The 16,198-nt window shown below is 35.0% G+C and overlaps 1 protein-coding gene across 2 annotated transcripts in view; it reads right to left on the bottom strand.

Moving 5' to 3' along the window:
• LOC149834198 (AMSH-like ubiquitin thioesterase 1) overlaps positions 1-15,331 on the bottom strand; it is a 48,953-nt gene extending 33,622 nt beyond the window's left edge. For both annotated transcript variants that reach the window (XM_090011274.1, XM_090011275.1), the window contains exon 1: positions 15,074-15,331. In XM_090011274.1, coding sequence (XP_089867400.1) covers positions 15,074-15,187 — 114 coding nt within the window. In that variant the 5' untranslated portion in view covers positions 15,188-15,331. The remainder of the gene's footprint in view (positions 1-15,073) is intronic.
• Between the last annotated feature and the right edge of the window lie 867 nt (positions 15,332-16,198).

Below are 16,198 nucleotides of genomic sequence, written 5' to 3'. Positions count from 1 at the left end.
ATCTTTGATGAACTATTCCATGGTTGTCAAGATAGTTTTTAAAATCACTTGAAAGATACTCTCCTCCAGAATCGGTTCTAAAGATTTTAAATTATCATTAAATTGATTTTTAATCATCATATGATATGTCATAAACGTTGCAAAGACTTCATGATTATGTTTAAGCAAGTATATCCAACAAAATCTTGAATAATTATCAACAAAAATAACATAGTAAGTGAATCATCCCTTAGATATCACGAGTGTCGGTCCCCATATATCCGAGTGCACAAGTTCAAAGGGTTTGTTTGTAAACATAGATATTTGTTCAAAAGGCAAGCTTCTCATTTTTCCAAGAATGCAATCATTACAAGTGAAATTACTTTTACAGAGATCATTAACAAAATACAAATAAGAAAGCATGACAACATTGGGATGTCCATGTCTTTTATGCCAAACATTTATATCTTTATGTTGGGCAATATTATAAAAAGAATGTTTTAAAATTTGTAGAAACTTCATATAGTAGAGATCTCCTTTTCTAGAGCCTTCCCCAATCAACTTCCTAGACTGACGCTTTTGTACCCAACATTTATTTGATGAGAACTTAACATCACATCCATGGTTCAAGAGTTGAGAAACCGAAAGCAAATTTAAATTTAATTTTGGTATAAATCTAACTTTTGGAATAAAAAAATCTTGTTTTTCAAAATTTTCAATTCCTTTGATTTCAAGAGAAACACCATTAGCGGTTTAAACAAACGATGAAAAATCATTTTTTGAATATTCGAAAAGTGCACAAAAATTTAAAGTCATATGAAAAAAGGCACTCGAATCTAAGAGCCAAGAGATTTTACCGGGAAGAGAAGACATAGCAGCACTAAAGATGGATCCTTTGAGTAAGGGTTGAAGAGCCTCCATGATTTGACTTAAGGACAATGCCCCATTATTGAAAGAAGATGGATTTTCTTCCCTTTGTGGTTGAAATGTAGTAGACATAACTACTTTCTTCTTCCACTTAGGACAAACCAACTTAATGTGTCCCGGTTCTTTACAAAAGTGACAAATGATTTTTCCATAATTCCTCCCTTGATTCCATCTTTTATTTTGTATTCCTTCTCCTCTTTGATTTTGATCTTTGAAGTGAGGAGGCTTATATGACTTTAAATTGCTTTTGAGTCTAGAGACAGCATAAGCACCTTCATTTTCATCTTTATTTGAAGGTATGGCAAGAACACTTGGCTTTGATTTACTCATTCCCAAATGAGTCTCCTCTCCACTTAATTTGGTAAGAACATCTTCAAGAAGAGGAGAAGTAAAAGAAGATATGAGAGAAGACCTTATTTGTTCAAATTCGAGCCTAAGCCCATTCAAGAAATTAAAGAACCGATCTTCCTCTAATTGTTTATGGCGAAGCTCAATGGCTTCTCCACTCCACTTAGGTTCGAGCATAGCAAGTTCATCCCAAATGAAAGATAATTCGACGAAATATTCTCTAATGGTCATTTCGCCTTGTTGAAGAGTCAAAGCTCTCTTTTAAAGATAATACATGTGGGATAAGTCTCTTGAGGTATACATCCTCTCAAGATATTCTCACTTGAGACACTTTTTTGAATTTTAAAATATTTGCATTGATCCTTGTCTCAACCGAAGAAAAAATCCATGATAGAATTTTGTAGTTTTTCATCTCTCACTCTTCATGTTCTTTGCAATATTCCTCAAGTGCTTTTGTTCTTTCTTCTCCATCAAGAATTTTTATTTCCCCTTTTTCAACCATCATAATCTTTGGCTCCGGTTTCAGTATTGAACCTTGGATATACCCCCAAAGTCCCTTCCCTTTGATGTGTGCTTCCATATTTTCGGCTCAAACATGATAGTTTGACCCATTGAGCTTAAAGCCAAGAGAAAAGTGAGAATCTTTTCCGCCATAGAGAAGTATATGAGAGAGAAAACTTCAAGAATAGAGGCTCTTATCACAGGGGGTCTTTTAAGCTCACTTAAAGAGATGAATTGCACTTAGAAGTGGATTGTAAGAGCTCTCCACGCCAAAAAAGGAAAGATTGAGAAAAAAAGTACACGCTTTTCGAGGCAACCACCGGAGTATGGCAAAACACGAGCTATACTTTCATCGACCTTGCTTTGATACTATGTGAAAATGTCTTCAAAGAGACAATGTGCACAAAGGCACTAAATCTTCAATATATAATGTGTGCACAAAAGCACAAAAAGAGAACTTGAAACAAGTGTGCACAAAGGCACAACACATAAATGAGAACACAAATGCTCAAAGGCATAAAAAATAAGAAGAATCTTTATTGAAGTGAATAGGAGCTTTGCTAGAAAGCTTAATCAATACAAAGGGGGTTCACCCCTATATATAATCCACAAGGAGCAAAGGAGGGGCTCCAAAGTAGACATTGGAGCCCCTCCAACGGTTAAAAATCTAACCATTGGAGGGGTCCCAACGTCTACTTGTGGGGGGCTCTCAAGAATGAAAAAGAAAGAAATAACAAAGAAAAATAAAAAAATAAAAAATAAAAATAAATTACAAACATATTAAAAAAGATGAATATGCGTAAAAGAGAGTAAAAAGACAAAATTACCCTTATCCAGTATTGCAAAAGGAATATACTTCTTTTATATATTTTTTTATTTATATATATATAGATAGATATTTTAACACTATGCTTAGGTGAGAAAGATTCATAGGATATAAATCTAGAAGGATTTCTTCTAGCTCTTTCAGTCCTACAAGGATTTAGATTATTTATGAAAGTATATTCACTATATTTCTCAATTGCACTTCTAAAAGTATTTTTATCTCTATGGGTATAGGTAATAGGTTCATAAGATGTTTCCACTTTGGTAGGTTGTTCAAGAAATTGATAATAAGAGTTATTACTCTCATGTATATTTTCATCATTACTAGGAGCATCATATATCATTTCATCATCACTAGAAATATCATCATTTCTATAAAACAATTTAAACAAAAATGAACAATCCATATTATCTCCATGAGGTTCATACTTTTCAAAACCACTAACATTTTCTTAAAAGGTTACATTTCTAGAAACATATAATTTATCATTTTTAACATCATAACATCTAAAACCTTTTTGTGTTTTAGAATATCCAAGAAATGCACAAGGAATAGCTTTTGGTGAAAGTTTATCATTTTTGTCGGTAAGAACAAAATATTTGCATTCAAAAACTCTTAACCTATTGTAGTTGAGTTCTTTTTTATATATAATTTCAAAAGGTGAGATTTTATTTAAATTTTTTGAGGGAAGACGATTTATAAGATAAATAGATGCAAGAGTCGCCTCAGCTCAAAATCTTTGAGAAATAAGCAAGGTTCTAGTAGTTTCAACTATATGTCTATCTTTTCTTTTGGTTAAGCCATTTTGTTGAGGTGTTTTGAGGCACGATTTTTTATGAACAATTTCATTAATCTCAATATAGTTTTTAAATTCATTTGAAAAATATTCACCTCCGGAGTCGATTGTAAGAATCTTTAAGTTTTCATTAAATTGATTTTTATTCATCATGTGATAGGTCTTGAATGACGCAAACACCTCATGTTTATGCTTAAGAAAATATATCCAACAATGTCTAAAGTAGTCATCAACAAAAATGACATAATAGGAGAATCCTCCTTTAGATATAATGGGTGTCTGTCTCCATACATCCAAATGCACAACTTCAAATGGTTTAGTTGTGAACATAGATTCTTGTTCAAAAGGCAAGCTTCTCATTTTTCCAATAATACAATCATTATAAGTGAAATTACTTTTACAAAGGTCTTTAACAAAATATAAATAAGAGACCTTGGCAATATTGGGATTGTGAAGAATCCTTGCAAGCAATCAAGCTTTCAAGTAACTTGATACTTCAAATACTCAAGACACAAAATAAATGCACAGTGTTTATAAGCTTTACACCACAAAAGAAGTGCAATAAATGCACAGTGTTTATAAGCTTAAGGAGACAACTCCTTAATGTAATACTTACATTCAATGGGCTCACATAGCCCTTATTTATAAGCACACTTAAAGAGTCGTTGGGCTATTTCCAACGGCTCTTATTAGAGAAGTTGGGAATCAGCCTAACGTCTATCTTTTTAAACTGTGTACAATAGTCAGGCTGACTGTTATACACTACACAGTCAGTGACAGAAATATTACATAAAAGAACAAAAAAAAAGAAATGAAAAAAATTATAAAAATAAGAAAAAATAAAAAGGAGGAATTACAATCATATTAAAAAACATGAATATGCATAAAATGTAGAAATAACTAAAATACCCCTACAACTAATACAAGAAAGAAATATATATTTTATATATATAAGTAGATGGATATATGTAAATATATATGAAATATATATATATATATATATATATATCTTCTTTTATATATAGAAAATATATTGTCTTATGAATTACAATTTAACACCCCCCCCCCTCCTCAAACTTAGGGCAAGATGACCAAAAGTTTGTCAAGGAGGAAATTGAACCGCGGAGCACACAAAGCTTTGGTGAAGAAATCTGCCAACTGATATTCTGAAGTTACATATGGAAGATCTATAACTCCTTTCAGATACGCTTCCCGAACATAGTGACAGTTCATCTCAATGTGTTTAGCCCGCTCATGAAAAGTATGATTTTTGGCAATGTATATTGCACTCTTGTTATCACAACATAGCTTGGTGGGCCCTTCTATTGAGATCCCCATGTCTTCTAACAGGTGATGAATCCATACAATTTTCATGGTAGTAGTCGTCATGGCATGATATTCAGCTTCTGTTGAGGATAGAAATACTTTTTGTTGCTTCTTACATCTCCATGAAATCAATGAGTCTCCTAAAAACACAAAAAACAGTGGTGGAGTAACGGTTATTTGGATCATCTCCCAGTCAGAGTCAGTATAAGCAATTAATTTTAATTCAGAAGAAGAGGATAAGAATACTTCATTGTTTAGTGTGCCCTTTATATATCTCATAATCCGCAAGATGACACTCATGTGAACTGATGTTGGTGCATATTGAAACTGACTTGCAGTACGAACTGCATAAGAGATATCTGGTCTAGCAATACTCAGATACATCAAAGATCCCACAAGTTGTCTGTAGAGGGTGGGATGAGAGAGAGGAATATCATCATCAATCTTCATTTTAGCTCCTACTATAGCAGAAGTTTCACAAACCTTATCATCCGTAATACCGGACCTGTCAATAATCTCATAGGCAAGCTTAGTTTGAGATAAAAAATATACTTTTATGCTTTTAACCCCTTTACAATCACTTTCGGTTATAAGCATATCATCCACATATAAGAGCAGAATGACAATCTCTGCATTGGTAAACAGGAAGAAAAACCATTTTCTAACATTACGAAGTTAAATCTATCATACCAAGCCTTGGGAGCTTGTTTTAAACCATAAAGTGTTTTTCGAAGGCGAAGCATTTTCCCTTTGGGAGTCTCCATTCCTGGTGGAGCATCCATATATACCTCTTCATTCAGATCACCATTAAGGAAGACGTTTTTAACATTCATTTGATAGATGTTTCATTTGTTGATTGAAGCAACGGTAATGAGACATCAGACAGTGACCATTCGGGCAATAGGGGCAAAAGTTTCTTTATAGCCAATCCCGTATTCTTGACTATATCCCTTTGCAACTAATCGAGCCTTATATCTCTCAAGAGATCTATCGCTCTTAGTTTTTACCTTAAATACCCATCTACACCTTATTGCTTTCTTACCCTTAGGAAGATCTTGCCCTATTGAGAGTTGAAAGCTCACGTTCCATTGCTTTCAGCCATGCATCATTCTTTTTGGCTTCTTCGAAGTTTCTGGGTTCTATATAGAAATGAATGGCGCTAAGGCAGGCTCTATGTTTAGGAGTAAACGAATCATACAAAATAAACCTAGAAGACATCTTTCTACTTCTCTCAGTTCTTCGTAGGTTTTCATCATTTGTTGAATTGGGCCCACTAGGTTCACTCAATTTTTCAATTGCACTCCTAAAACTGTTTTTATCTCTATGGGTATATGTTATAGTATCTATCAATGCTCCTTCATTTCTATGTTGGGAGATAGATGGATGGGAAGAGCCATCTTCTTTATCATTGACGTCATTATGAATGAAATCGTTATCACAATCATCACTATTATCATCATGTGCTAACATTTCAAATAATAAAGAGTAATCCATGTTTTCTTCAAAGGGTTCACTCCTTTCAAAACCATTAACATTTTCCAGAAAACTCACATTTCTGAAAACATATAGCTTACTATGTCACACAGACTCGGCTAGGGAGGCGCCGCACCCGAGTCGACACGCTCCGACACGGATGCGGCTTCGGACACGGGCTGGACACGGTCAACGCCGAGTCAGACTTGATCAACGAGTCGAGGCCGAGTCCGTCCTTGTTTTGGACTCGGTCAACATTGACCGAGTCCAAAAATGTCCATTTGTAAGGTGAAAAAACTAAAAAAAATGAATTTTTTATTTAAAAAATATATATAAAAAAAGGTTGTGTCGCAGTGCACAGTGTTGTGCACAATGGACTGTGTTGTGCACAGTCACAGACTGTGATTGTGTTGTCTTTGCACTTTTTTTTAAAAATAAAAATAAATATATATATATATATATAGTCGAGTCCTCATGTCCAAAAATTTTAAAATCGCGCCGCACCTCCGTCACACCCACACCCTCACCCATGTGACATAGATAGCTTGTCATTCTTAATATCATAACAACGAAACCCTTTTTGGGTTTCAGAATATCCAAGAAAAGCACAGGCAATGGCTTTTGGTGAAAGCTTGTCGTTCTTGTCATCAAGAACGAAGCATTTACAACCGAAAATTCTCAACCGACTATAGTCGGGTTCTTTGGTATACAATTTTTCAAAAGGCGAGATATTGTTCAAGTTTTTAAAAGGTAACTGATTTATCAGATAGACAGATGCTAAAGCCGCTTTAGCCCAAAAACCTTTTGGGATGTTTTGAGAAACAAATAATGTTTAAGTTATCTCTATTATATGTCTATGCTTTCTTTCGACTAATCCATTTTGTTGAAGGTTTTAGGACAAGATCTTTGGTGAAGAATATCATGACTTTCAAGATAATTTTTGAATTCACTTGAAAGGTATTCTCCACCAGAGTCAGTTCTAAAAATTTTTAGATTCCCATTAAATTGATTTTTAATCACCATATAATAGGTTTTAAAAATGAAAAAAACTTCATATTTGTGTTTAAGAAAATAAATCCAACAATATCTCGTGTAGTCGTCAACAAAAATAACATAATATGCAAAGCCTCCTTTTCATAGGACGGGTGTCGGTCTCCATACATCCGAATGGATAATTTCAAAAGGTCTTGTTGTAAATATAGATCTTTGACAAAAAGGCAATTTTTTCATTTTCCCAAGAATACAGTCATTACAAGTGAAATCACTTTTACATAGACTTTTAACAAAAGGTAAATGAGAAATTTTTGTAATATTTGGATGTCCAAGTCTCTTGTGCCACACATTAATATCCTTTTGTTGGACAACATTACAAAATGAGTTCTTTGGAATTTGAAGGGAATCGACATAATATAGATCGTCTTTCCTAGAGACTTCCCCAATCAATCTCCCAGACCAGCGATCCTGTATCCAACATTTGTTAGATGAAAACCCATGATCCGAGAGTTGAAAAACGAAAAGCAAATTTAAGTTTAATTTGAGTATAAATCTAATTTTTGGAATAAAGAACCCTTGTTTTTCAAAATTTCCTATTCCTTTTACTTCAAGAGATGTTCCATCCGCGGTTGAAACAAAAGATGGAGAGGGATTTTTTGAGTATTCGAAAAAAAAAACTAAAACTTAGGGTCATGTGAAAAGAAGCACCCGAATTTAAAAGCCAAGAGGTCTTACTGGGAGGAGAAGAGGTTGACATGGCGGCTCTGAAAATAGCCCCTTTTAGAAGAGGTTGAAGTGCACCCACGATTTATTGTAATGAGAGAGCTCCATTTGAAGATGACGAGCACTCTTCCTTTTGAGGTTGGGATGTAGTAGCCATGGCAAGTAACTTTTTTCACTTTGGGCAAATAGGCTTGATATGCCCCGGTTCCTTATAAAAATGGCATAAAAGCTTGCTATAATCCTTCTTTCCTCCTTGACCAGTTGAGTTTTGATTCTTGAAGTGAAGAGGCTTGTAGGTCCTTAAATTGCTCCCTGGTCTTGAGACGGCATTAACTCATTCATTTTCTTTATTATTGGAAGCTGTAGCTAGAACACTTGGATTGTTCTTGCTTATACCCATATGAGTCTCTTCCCCACTTAGTTTAGTAATTACATCTTCAAGAGAAGGGGAAGTGAAGGTGGATAAAAGAGAAGATCAAATTTATTCGAATTTAGGCCTAAGCTCATTCAAAAAATTAAAAAATCTATCTTCTTCCAATTGTTTATGATGAAGCTCTATGGCTTCTCCATTCCACTTGGGTTCGAGCATAGCAAGCTCATCCCAAATAGAAGAGAGTTCGGCAAAATACTCCCTTATAGTCATTTCTCCATATGAAGAGTTAGCGTCCTCTTTTGGAGGTAATATTTATGGGATAAGTCCCTAGAAGTGTACATCTTTTCAAGGTACTCCCACGCTTGAGAAGCCTTCTTAAACTTGATAATATTAGTGTTAATTCTTGTTTTTACGGATGAGAAAATCTATGAGAGTATTTTAAAATTCCTCATCACCCATTCTTCATGCTTTTTGGTGTAGTCTTCAAGAGCCTTGGCTCTTTCTTCGCCTTCAAGGTTTTTTATTTCTCCTTTCTCCATCAAGGTTATCTTTGGCTCCGGTTCAAGAATCGAGCCTTGGACATAGCCTCAAAGCCCTATCCCTTTAATATGAGCCTCCATGTTTCCGGCCCAAACGTGATAGTTGAACCCATTGACTTTAAAGCCGAAAGAAAAATGAGAGTTTTTTAGACCCATTAGAGATGAGAGATGAAAAAGAATACATACCATAAAGGATTTTTAGACCTTTCTTGATAGAAGAGTCTTCTAAAATATTGGATAAACAAGAGGATTCACTCCAATCACCAAAAAAATGAAGGCGCGATTTTCGAGACACCCAAAAAAGTGAGAATCCACACAATCTTTCTTTATCCAACTTTGCTCTGATACCATGTGAAGAATCCTTGCAAACAATAAGTTTTCAAATAACTTGATACTTCAAATACTCAAGACACAAAATAAATGCACAGTGTTTATAAGCTTTACACCACAAAAGAAGGGCAATAAATGCACAGTGTTTATAAGTTTTACACCACAAAAGAAGTGCAATAAATGCACAGTGTTTATAAGTTTTACACCACAAAAGAAGTGCAATAAATGCACAGTGTTCACTGTAATACTTATATTCAATGGGCTCACATAGCCCTTATTTATAAGCACACTTAAAGAGTCGTTGGGCTATTTCCAACGGCTCTTATTAGAGATGTTGGGAATCAGCCCAACGTCTATCTTTTTAAATTGTGTACAACAGTCAGTGGCTGACTGTTATACACTACACAGTCAGCCACTGACTGTGTACAGAAATATTACATAAAAGAACAAAAAAAGAAATGAAAAAATTATAAAAATAAGAAAAAAATAAAAAGCAGGAATTACAATCATATTCAAAAACATGAATATGCGTAAAATGTAGAAATTACTAAAATACCCCTATAGCTAATACAAGAAAGAAATATATATTTTATATATATAAGTAGATGGATACATGTACATATATATGAAATATATATATATATATATGTATCTTCTTTTATATATATAAAATATATATAGAAAATACATTGTCTTATGAATTACAATTTAACAGGGATGCCCAAGGCGTTTATGCCAAACATTTATATCTTTATGTTGGGCAATATTACAAAAAGAGTGTTTTGGAATTTGAAGAAATTTCATGTAGTATAGATCTCCTTTCCTAGAGTTTTCCCCAATCAACTTTCCGAACCGGCGATCATGTATCCAACATTTATTTGATAAGAACTTGACATCACACCCATAGTCCGAGAGTTGAGAGACCGAAAGCAAATTTAAATTTAGTTTTGGTATAAATCTAATTTTGGGAACAAAAAGACCTTGATTTTCAAAATTTTCAATTCCTTTAATTTCAAGAGAAGCATCATTCGTAATTGAAACAAAAGAAGGTGATATATTTTTTGTGTATTCGGAAAGAGCAAAAATATTTGGAGTCATATGAAAAGAGGCACCTGAATCTAAAAGCCAAGAAGTCTTATCGAGAGGAGAAAAGGTTGATATGGTGGCTCCAAAAATAGATCCTTTGAGAAGAGGTTGAAGAACCTCCATAATTTGACTTAATGATAATGCTCCATTGTTGAAAGTAGATGGACCATCTTCCTTATGTGGTTGAAATGCGGTGGACATAGCCACCTTTTTCTTCCACTTTGGACAAACCGGTTTAATGTGTTCCGGTTCTTTGCAAAAATGGCAAATAATTATACCATATTCTCTTCCTTGGTATATTCCATTTTTCCCACCATTTTGTCCACCTTCTTCTCTTACTCCTTGATTTTGATTTTAAAACTTATTGAAGTGAGGAGGTTTATAAGTTTTCAAATTATTTCCCGATCTAGAAACGACATAAGCTCCTTCATTCTCATCCTTAGTTGAAGACATGGTCAAAACATTTTGATTGGATTTGTTAATTCTCAATCGAGTTTCTTCTCTACTTAGCTTAATAAGAACATCTTCTAATAGTGGATAAGTGAAAGAAGATAGAAGAGAGGATCTTGTTTGCTCGAATTCGGGTCTAAGACCATTCATAAAATTGAAGAAGTGATCTTCCTCTAATTGCTTATGTCGTAGCTCAATAACTTCTCCACTCAATTTTGATTCAAGGAGAGCGAGTTCATCCCAAATTGATGATAATTCGGCAAAGTATTCTCTAATAGACATTTTTCCTTGTTGAAGAGTCAATGCCCTTTTTTTAAGATAATATATGTGGGATAAATCTCTCGAGGTATAAATCCTCTCAAGATATTCCCAAACTTGAGGCACCTTTTTAAATTTCAAAATATTGACACCTATTCTCAACAGTAGAAAAAAATCATGAAAGGATTTTGTAGTTTTTCATTTCTCATTCTTCATGTTTCTTGTTATATTCTTCAAAAACCTTCAGTCTTTCCTCTTCATCAAGGACTTTTATTTCCCCTTTCTCAACTATAGTAATTTTTTGTTCGGGTTCCGAAATCGTACTTTTGATGTAGCCCCAAAGCCCTTTTCCCTTTATGTGAGTTTCCAAATTACCAGCCCAAACATGATAGTTTGACCCATTGAATTTGAATCCGAGGGAAAAATAAAAGTCTTTTTCCACCATTGAGAGGCTCTTACGAGGAAAAGAATCTTCACAATTAGAACACTTACCACAACGGGTCTTCTTTAAGCTATTTCTTATAGTATGTTAAACGGGAAGTAAATTGCAAGAGCTTTCCACGCCAAAATACAAGAATGAAGAGTGGGCATGATTTTTGAGGCAACCTCCTTAATGATGCAGCACACGTGCTATTCTTCTAGAAACTTGGCTTTGATACCATGTGAAAATATCTTCAAGAATAAAACTATGTGCATAAAGGCACTAGATTCTCAATAGACAATATGTGCACAAAGGTACAAAATGAATACTCATAAAAGAGCACAAATGCACAAAGGCATGAAAAATAAAGAACAAATTTATTGAATGAGTGAGAGAGCCTTTTACTAAAAGAATGGATTTACAAGGGGAATAACCCCATATATATAAAAGTGAGAGAACCCAAGGAGAGGGCTCCCATATAGGCGTTGGAGCCCCTCCAATGGTCATATTTATGACCATTAGAGGAGCCCAACGTCTATATGGTGGGCCCCTCAATGCCTAAAAGACAAAAGAAATAAAAAAGGAAAGAGAAAAGAGAAAAATAAAAAGAATACAAAAAGAAAAAAAATCATATTAAAAACTAAATATGCGTGAAATGATAAAAAGACTGTTTTACCCTTAGTGGGTATTATAAGAAATAAATAAATATATATATATATATAGATACATAGACATATATAAGAGATATATATGTATATGTATCTCTCTCTATATATATATATAGATATATATGAATTACAATTTAACAGATACCATATGATATGCTAATTGTATGGGAAAGTAGGTTTCACCTCACTGAATCAATATTCATTACATGTCATGCAATAGAAATTGCAATGTATGATGCCAAAAATATAGTGTTTCATTTTTTATTTCTTTTTTGCATTTTTATCCAATTTTGAATGGACCTTTAGAATTAATAGTCATTTTGCCCTAATTCATACCCACCAGATCAAAGGCGAGTTTCCCCCTTGCTTCTATGGTATTTGATTTGATTTAATATGTACAATTGTCATTATCTCCAAAAACAGGAAGAAGTTTTGAAGCATGTGAAGTTCGAAGAAGCTCTCAATCATATGAAGAAATGAGTTGAGTTAGTCAAATCTCTTAAGAAAGTTCGAAGAAGCTCTCAAGCATATGAAGCAATGCATAGAATTAGTGAGATCTTCGAGATTTACTTAAGAAAAGAGAAGGAAGTAAACTAACTTTCAGATGTTTGGAAGTTATATAATCAATAACTTTTCAGATTGGGTATTATGTTTTCATAAACTTCACCAATCTTGAAAACCCTCAGATAAACGGCCAAGGCACATAATCTGGGAAGGATAGTCCACATTAATTTTCAGATCTTTGAATGTTTGCAACCTCAGGATTGGTGGCAGCTACTCTTAACTGGTTTTGGGGGATAAAATGGTTTCTTCACTCCCAAAGGTAGAAAATCAACTGATATTCTTCGACTATTAAAAAATCAGGTACAAGTTCATTGCTCTTCCACTTTTTTGTATACTTACCTTACAAGGGACCTCTAATTGCAAATCCTTCAATGCATTAATCTCTTCACTCAACAATAGTAGTTCAACCCTAGATCTAAATCAAATGGGTCCCATTAGCCACATTATCCAAAAAATGAAGTAGCAGTAAGCTATAGTGCTTGATACTTCCTACTAGACTCTAGGGAACCACCTCCTGACCTACCAACCACACCATCAACATACCACTCCCCAAAAATTACCAACTATCCCTCTCAACATGAAGCAGCTCCATGCATGCATCTTAAACCTAAGCACTAGAATGAATATGCAGAAAAGGCTATTAAGAGAGATTGCTGCAAAAATAAAAATGGTGAGACAGTAATATGCTCACAAGAAACAGACAGCTGCAGCACGTGCTACTGCCACATTAGCTTCATATTGATTGCACACTGACATGCCAAGTATAACACTAAGGCCAATTTCAGATAACGAACCCAGAATGTCACTCTTCTTTTCACACAAACATCTCAGAACTGTGCTGCCAAAATGAACAAGTTGCCATAAGGACAGAGACCATTCACAGAGTAAATAAGGCTCTAGATGAGGTACTTCATTGATGGTTCTTTAGGTCCTTGGCTTGTCACACTGATCTGGATTTTCTATTTTGAGATATGAAAAGAAGGATAAATGTCGTCAAAGGCCAGACATTTTTTAACAGGTAACATGTCTTCAAAATTGTAACCGTCCCATGGGATATAAGTGAAACGTTTTTCAAAAAGGTGAGTTTGCAACCAACTATAGCTGCACCATCTACCAAAAGATTGTACCTTCAAAATCATTTATCCTAGTGAAACACCTCTTATTGCTACCACTCTGCTCCCTAACAGAAGCTTGATCACTTTATCCAAGTGCCAGTGCATCTGGAGCAGGAGAGTCTCTAAAGGATCTTACAACACCCATCCACACTACTAATTACCCAAAAAAAGAAGAATCGACGTAGGCCCTCCATCCTATATTCTACCCCCATCCCTTCCATATTCAATAAAGAGAAGAAGATGCATTAGCAGCATTACATATCCAAGGCACTACTGGCGCAGCGACAACCTAACTTAAGGAGAAACACAAGCACTGGAAAAAACGGCTAGCAAGAAATGCAGTGGGGGTAGGAGAAGCCTCCAACTTTAAACCAAGTGTTACTATGTTTCAGGATCATTTGTACTAAAATAACTTGAAAAGGAAAAAGGATGCATACAGACCTTACTGATAAATTCTCAAACACCTAAAATGAACAAGTTGCTGCTCCATGTCACGTCTTCAGATACATAATACAATTAAGGATCGATTGCACACCAAATTTAACCTCAAAACCAAAGGATGCAGCGTTCAACTTTCATGGTAAGGCCAAACACCACCATCATAACAGAGTACATAATACAATCAAGCTGCCACAGAGACATGGAAAAAGACTGCATACAGACCTTACCAGTACCACATCCAGCACAAATACTCAAACCTCAATTGCATTAAGGACATCCGCGGATCGAACATGTCATATGCATTCCCTACATTAAAATTCAAGCTCCACAAAAAAATCTTGATTCAACCTAAAGCTAATGCCTTTATAAGTTCACAACCACACTAACCCACTGTTTTCGTTTACAATAGAACACACACTAAGCCAACATACACAAAACGCGAGATAACTTCTCTAGTTCTCCCAAGCACAACTCAATGGACAATTCTTCGCATACGCCAACATAGGCAAACAATTTCGAACGAACGTCAAAAGTATCACTCATATGTTACGGAATTATAAAAAGCCCAATTCAAAGGCCAATCTAGCTACCCATAGCAGCAGAAACAACAACTAAACCTCCTTTTTCAAGAATAACTGATCGAAAATTCACTAGAAAATCATTAACAGGCAAACATTCAATCATTCCACCCAAAAAAGAAGCGCGATAAATCAACGAATCCCTCTGAAAAAAACCAAATTGCATGGATTTTCCGCCAAATTACTGCATAATTGATAAGGGAAAGCAAGGGTAGTCCAAAACTGGCTTCAAATTAGATCGCCAACGAAACCAAAGTCACCAAGAAAAGAAAAAACTAGCCTCATCGAAAGCACAACACGAGTTCGTGATCAGAAGATCAAAAAACAAAAACCTATGAATGGGTCTGAATAATCGTACTTGCTTGAGGAGGTTCGCCGCGATCCGATAATAGTAGGCGAGGGGGATCCGACTGTCGACCTCGAGCTTGCGGGTGCTCGCAGCGATGCTGATCGGCCTAGACGATGGCTTCATCTTCGAAGGTTGGGTTGGTAGAGAGAGAGAATGCTATGATTCTTCAGAGAGAGAGAGAGGGGCGAAGTCGTCGTCGTCGTCGTTCTTCATGGCCCTCTCTGCACAAACGAGGAAGAGTCGAGAAGGATGGTGGAAAACTGGAGCGCAGGAAATAAGCATATCGGGGATATTTAAATCGCGATGTTTTCAAAAGCTAGTGCTTTCTCCAAGAAAACGCGATATGTTAAAAAGTTGCTTATTTTAAATGTATCGCGTTAATATCACAATATAATACTGATATTTTATAACTTATATTTTTCTTCACAGTTTATAATTTATATTTTATGTTTATTTTTTTATAGCGATAAACCCTTGGCAAAGTAAGGAAAACCCTGAGTGACGACCACGGACCACCTGCCTTACGTGGCTCACCACCTTTAACGGTCACACCCGTTGCACCAGCGGGGTTTGATCCGGTGTCTTCATCCCACCACCCTCACAACCACCCCACTGGCCATGCCCCTCACGGTGGTAAAAATATTTGTTATTAGTTAACGAGTCTATCCGAGGCAAGCTGAGCTACAAGCAGCTCATCTCGTTCCTAGCCTACCCCTAGATTGCCTATTAAAAAGAAAAGAAAAAAATCTAAGCATCAAGTAGCAACATCTTGGACTTGCTGCTAGTTTTAAATAAATATATTGTTTTTTTGTATATTTTATAAATTTCTTGCAATTTGCACATCAAGTCTAAAACCTGATCGCCTACTATTCCTGGCCAATCACACCCCTAGATCTAATTCATTATGTTACGAATTTTAACTTGATTGTCAATTTGCTATTAATGAAAAACGCTTCTCATAATTTATAAGAGTGAACTAAAAAAATGGTTAAGGAGCCATTATCAATATAATTTATGACATGCCAAACTGCCCAAATTAGCACCAATAAAATAGAGAAATAAAGTCAATCAACATTTTGAAATTAAAAACTAATGACTCACAAAAATTATAAGCCTCAGATAGAGGCATGCAAG

This window comes from Nuphar pumila, chromosome 6, assembly GCF_984573655.1.
Source record: "Nuphar pumila chromosome 6, dmNupPumi1.hap1.1, whole genome shotgun sequence".
NCBI classification, from domain to species: Eukaryota; Viridiplantae; Streptophyta; class Magnoliopsida; order Nymphaeales; family Nymphaeaceae; genus Nuphar; species Nuphar pumila.
Note: the sequence above shows the minus strand (reverse complement) of the source record. Positions and strands in the feature narration are given on the sequence as shown.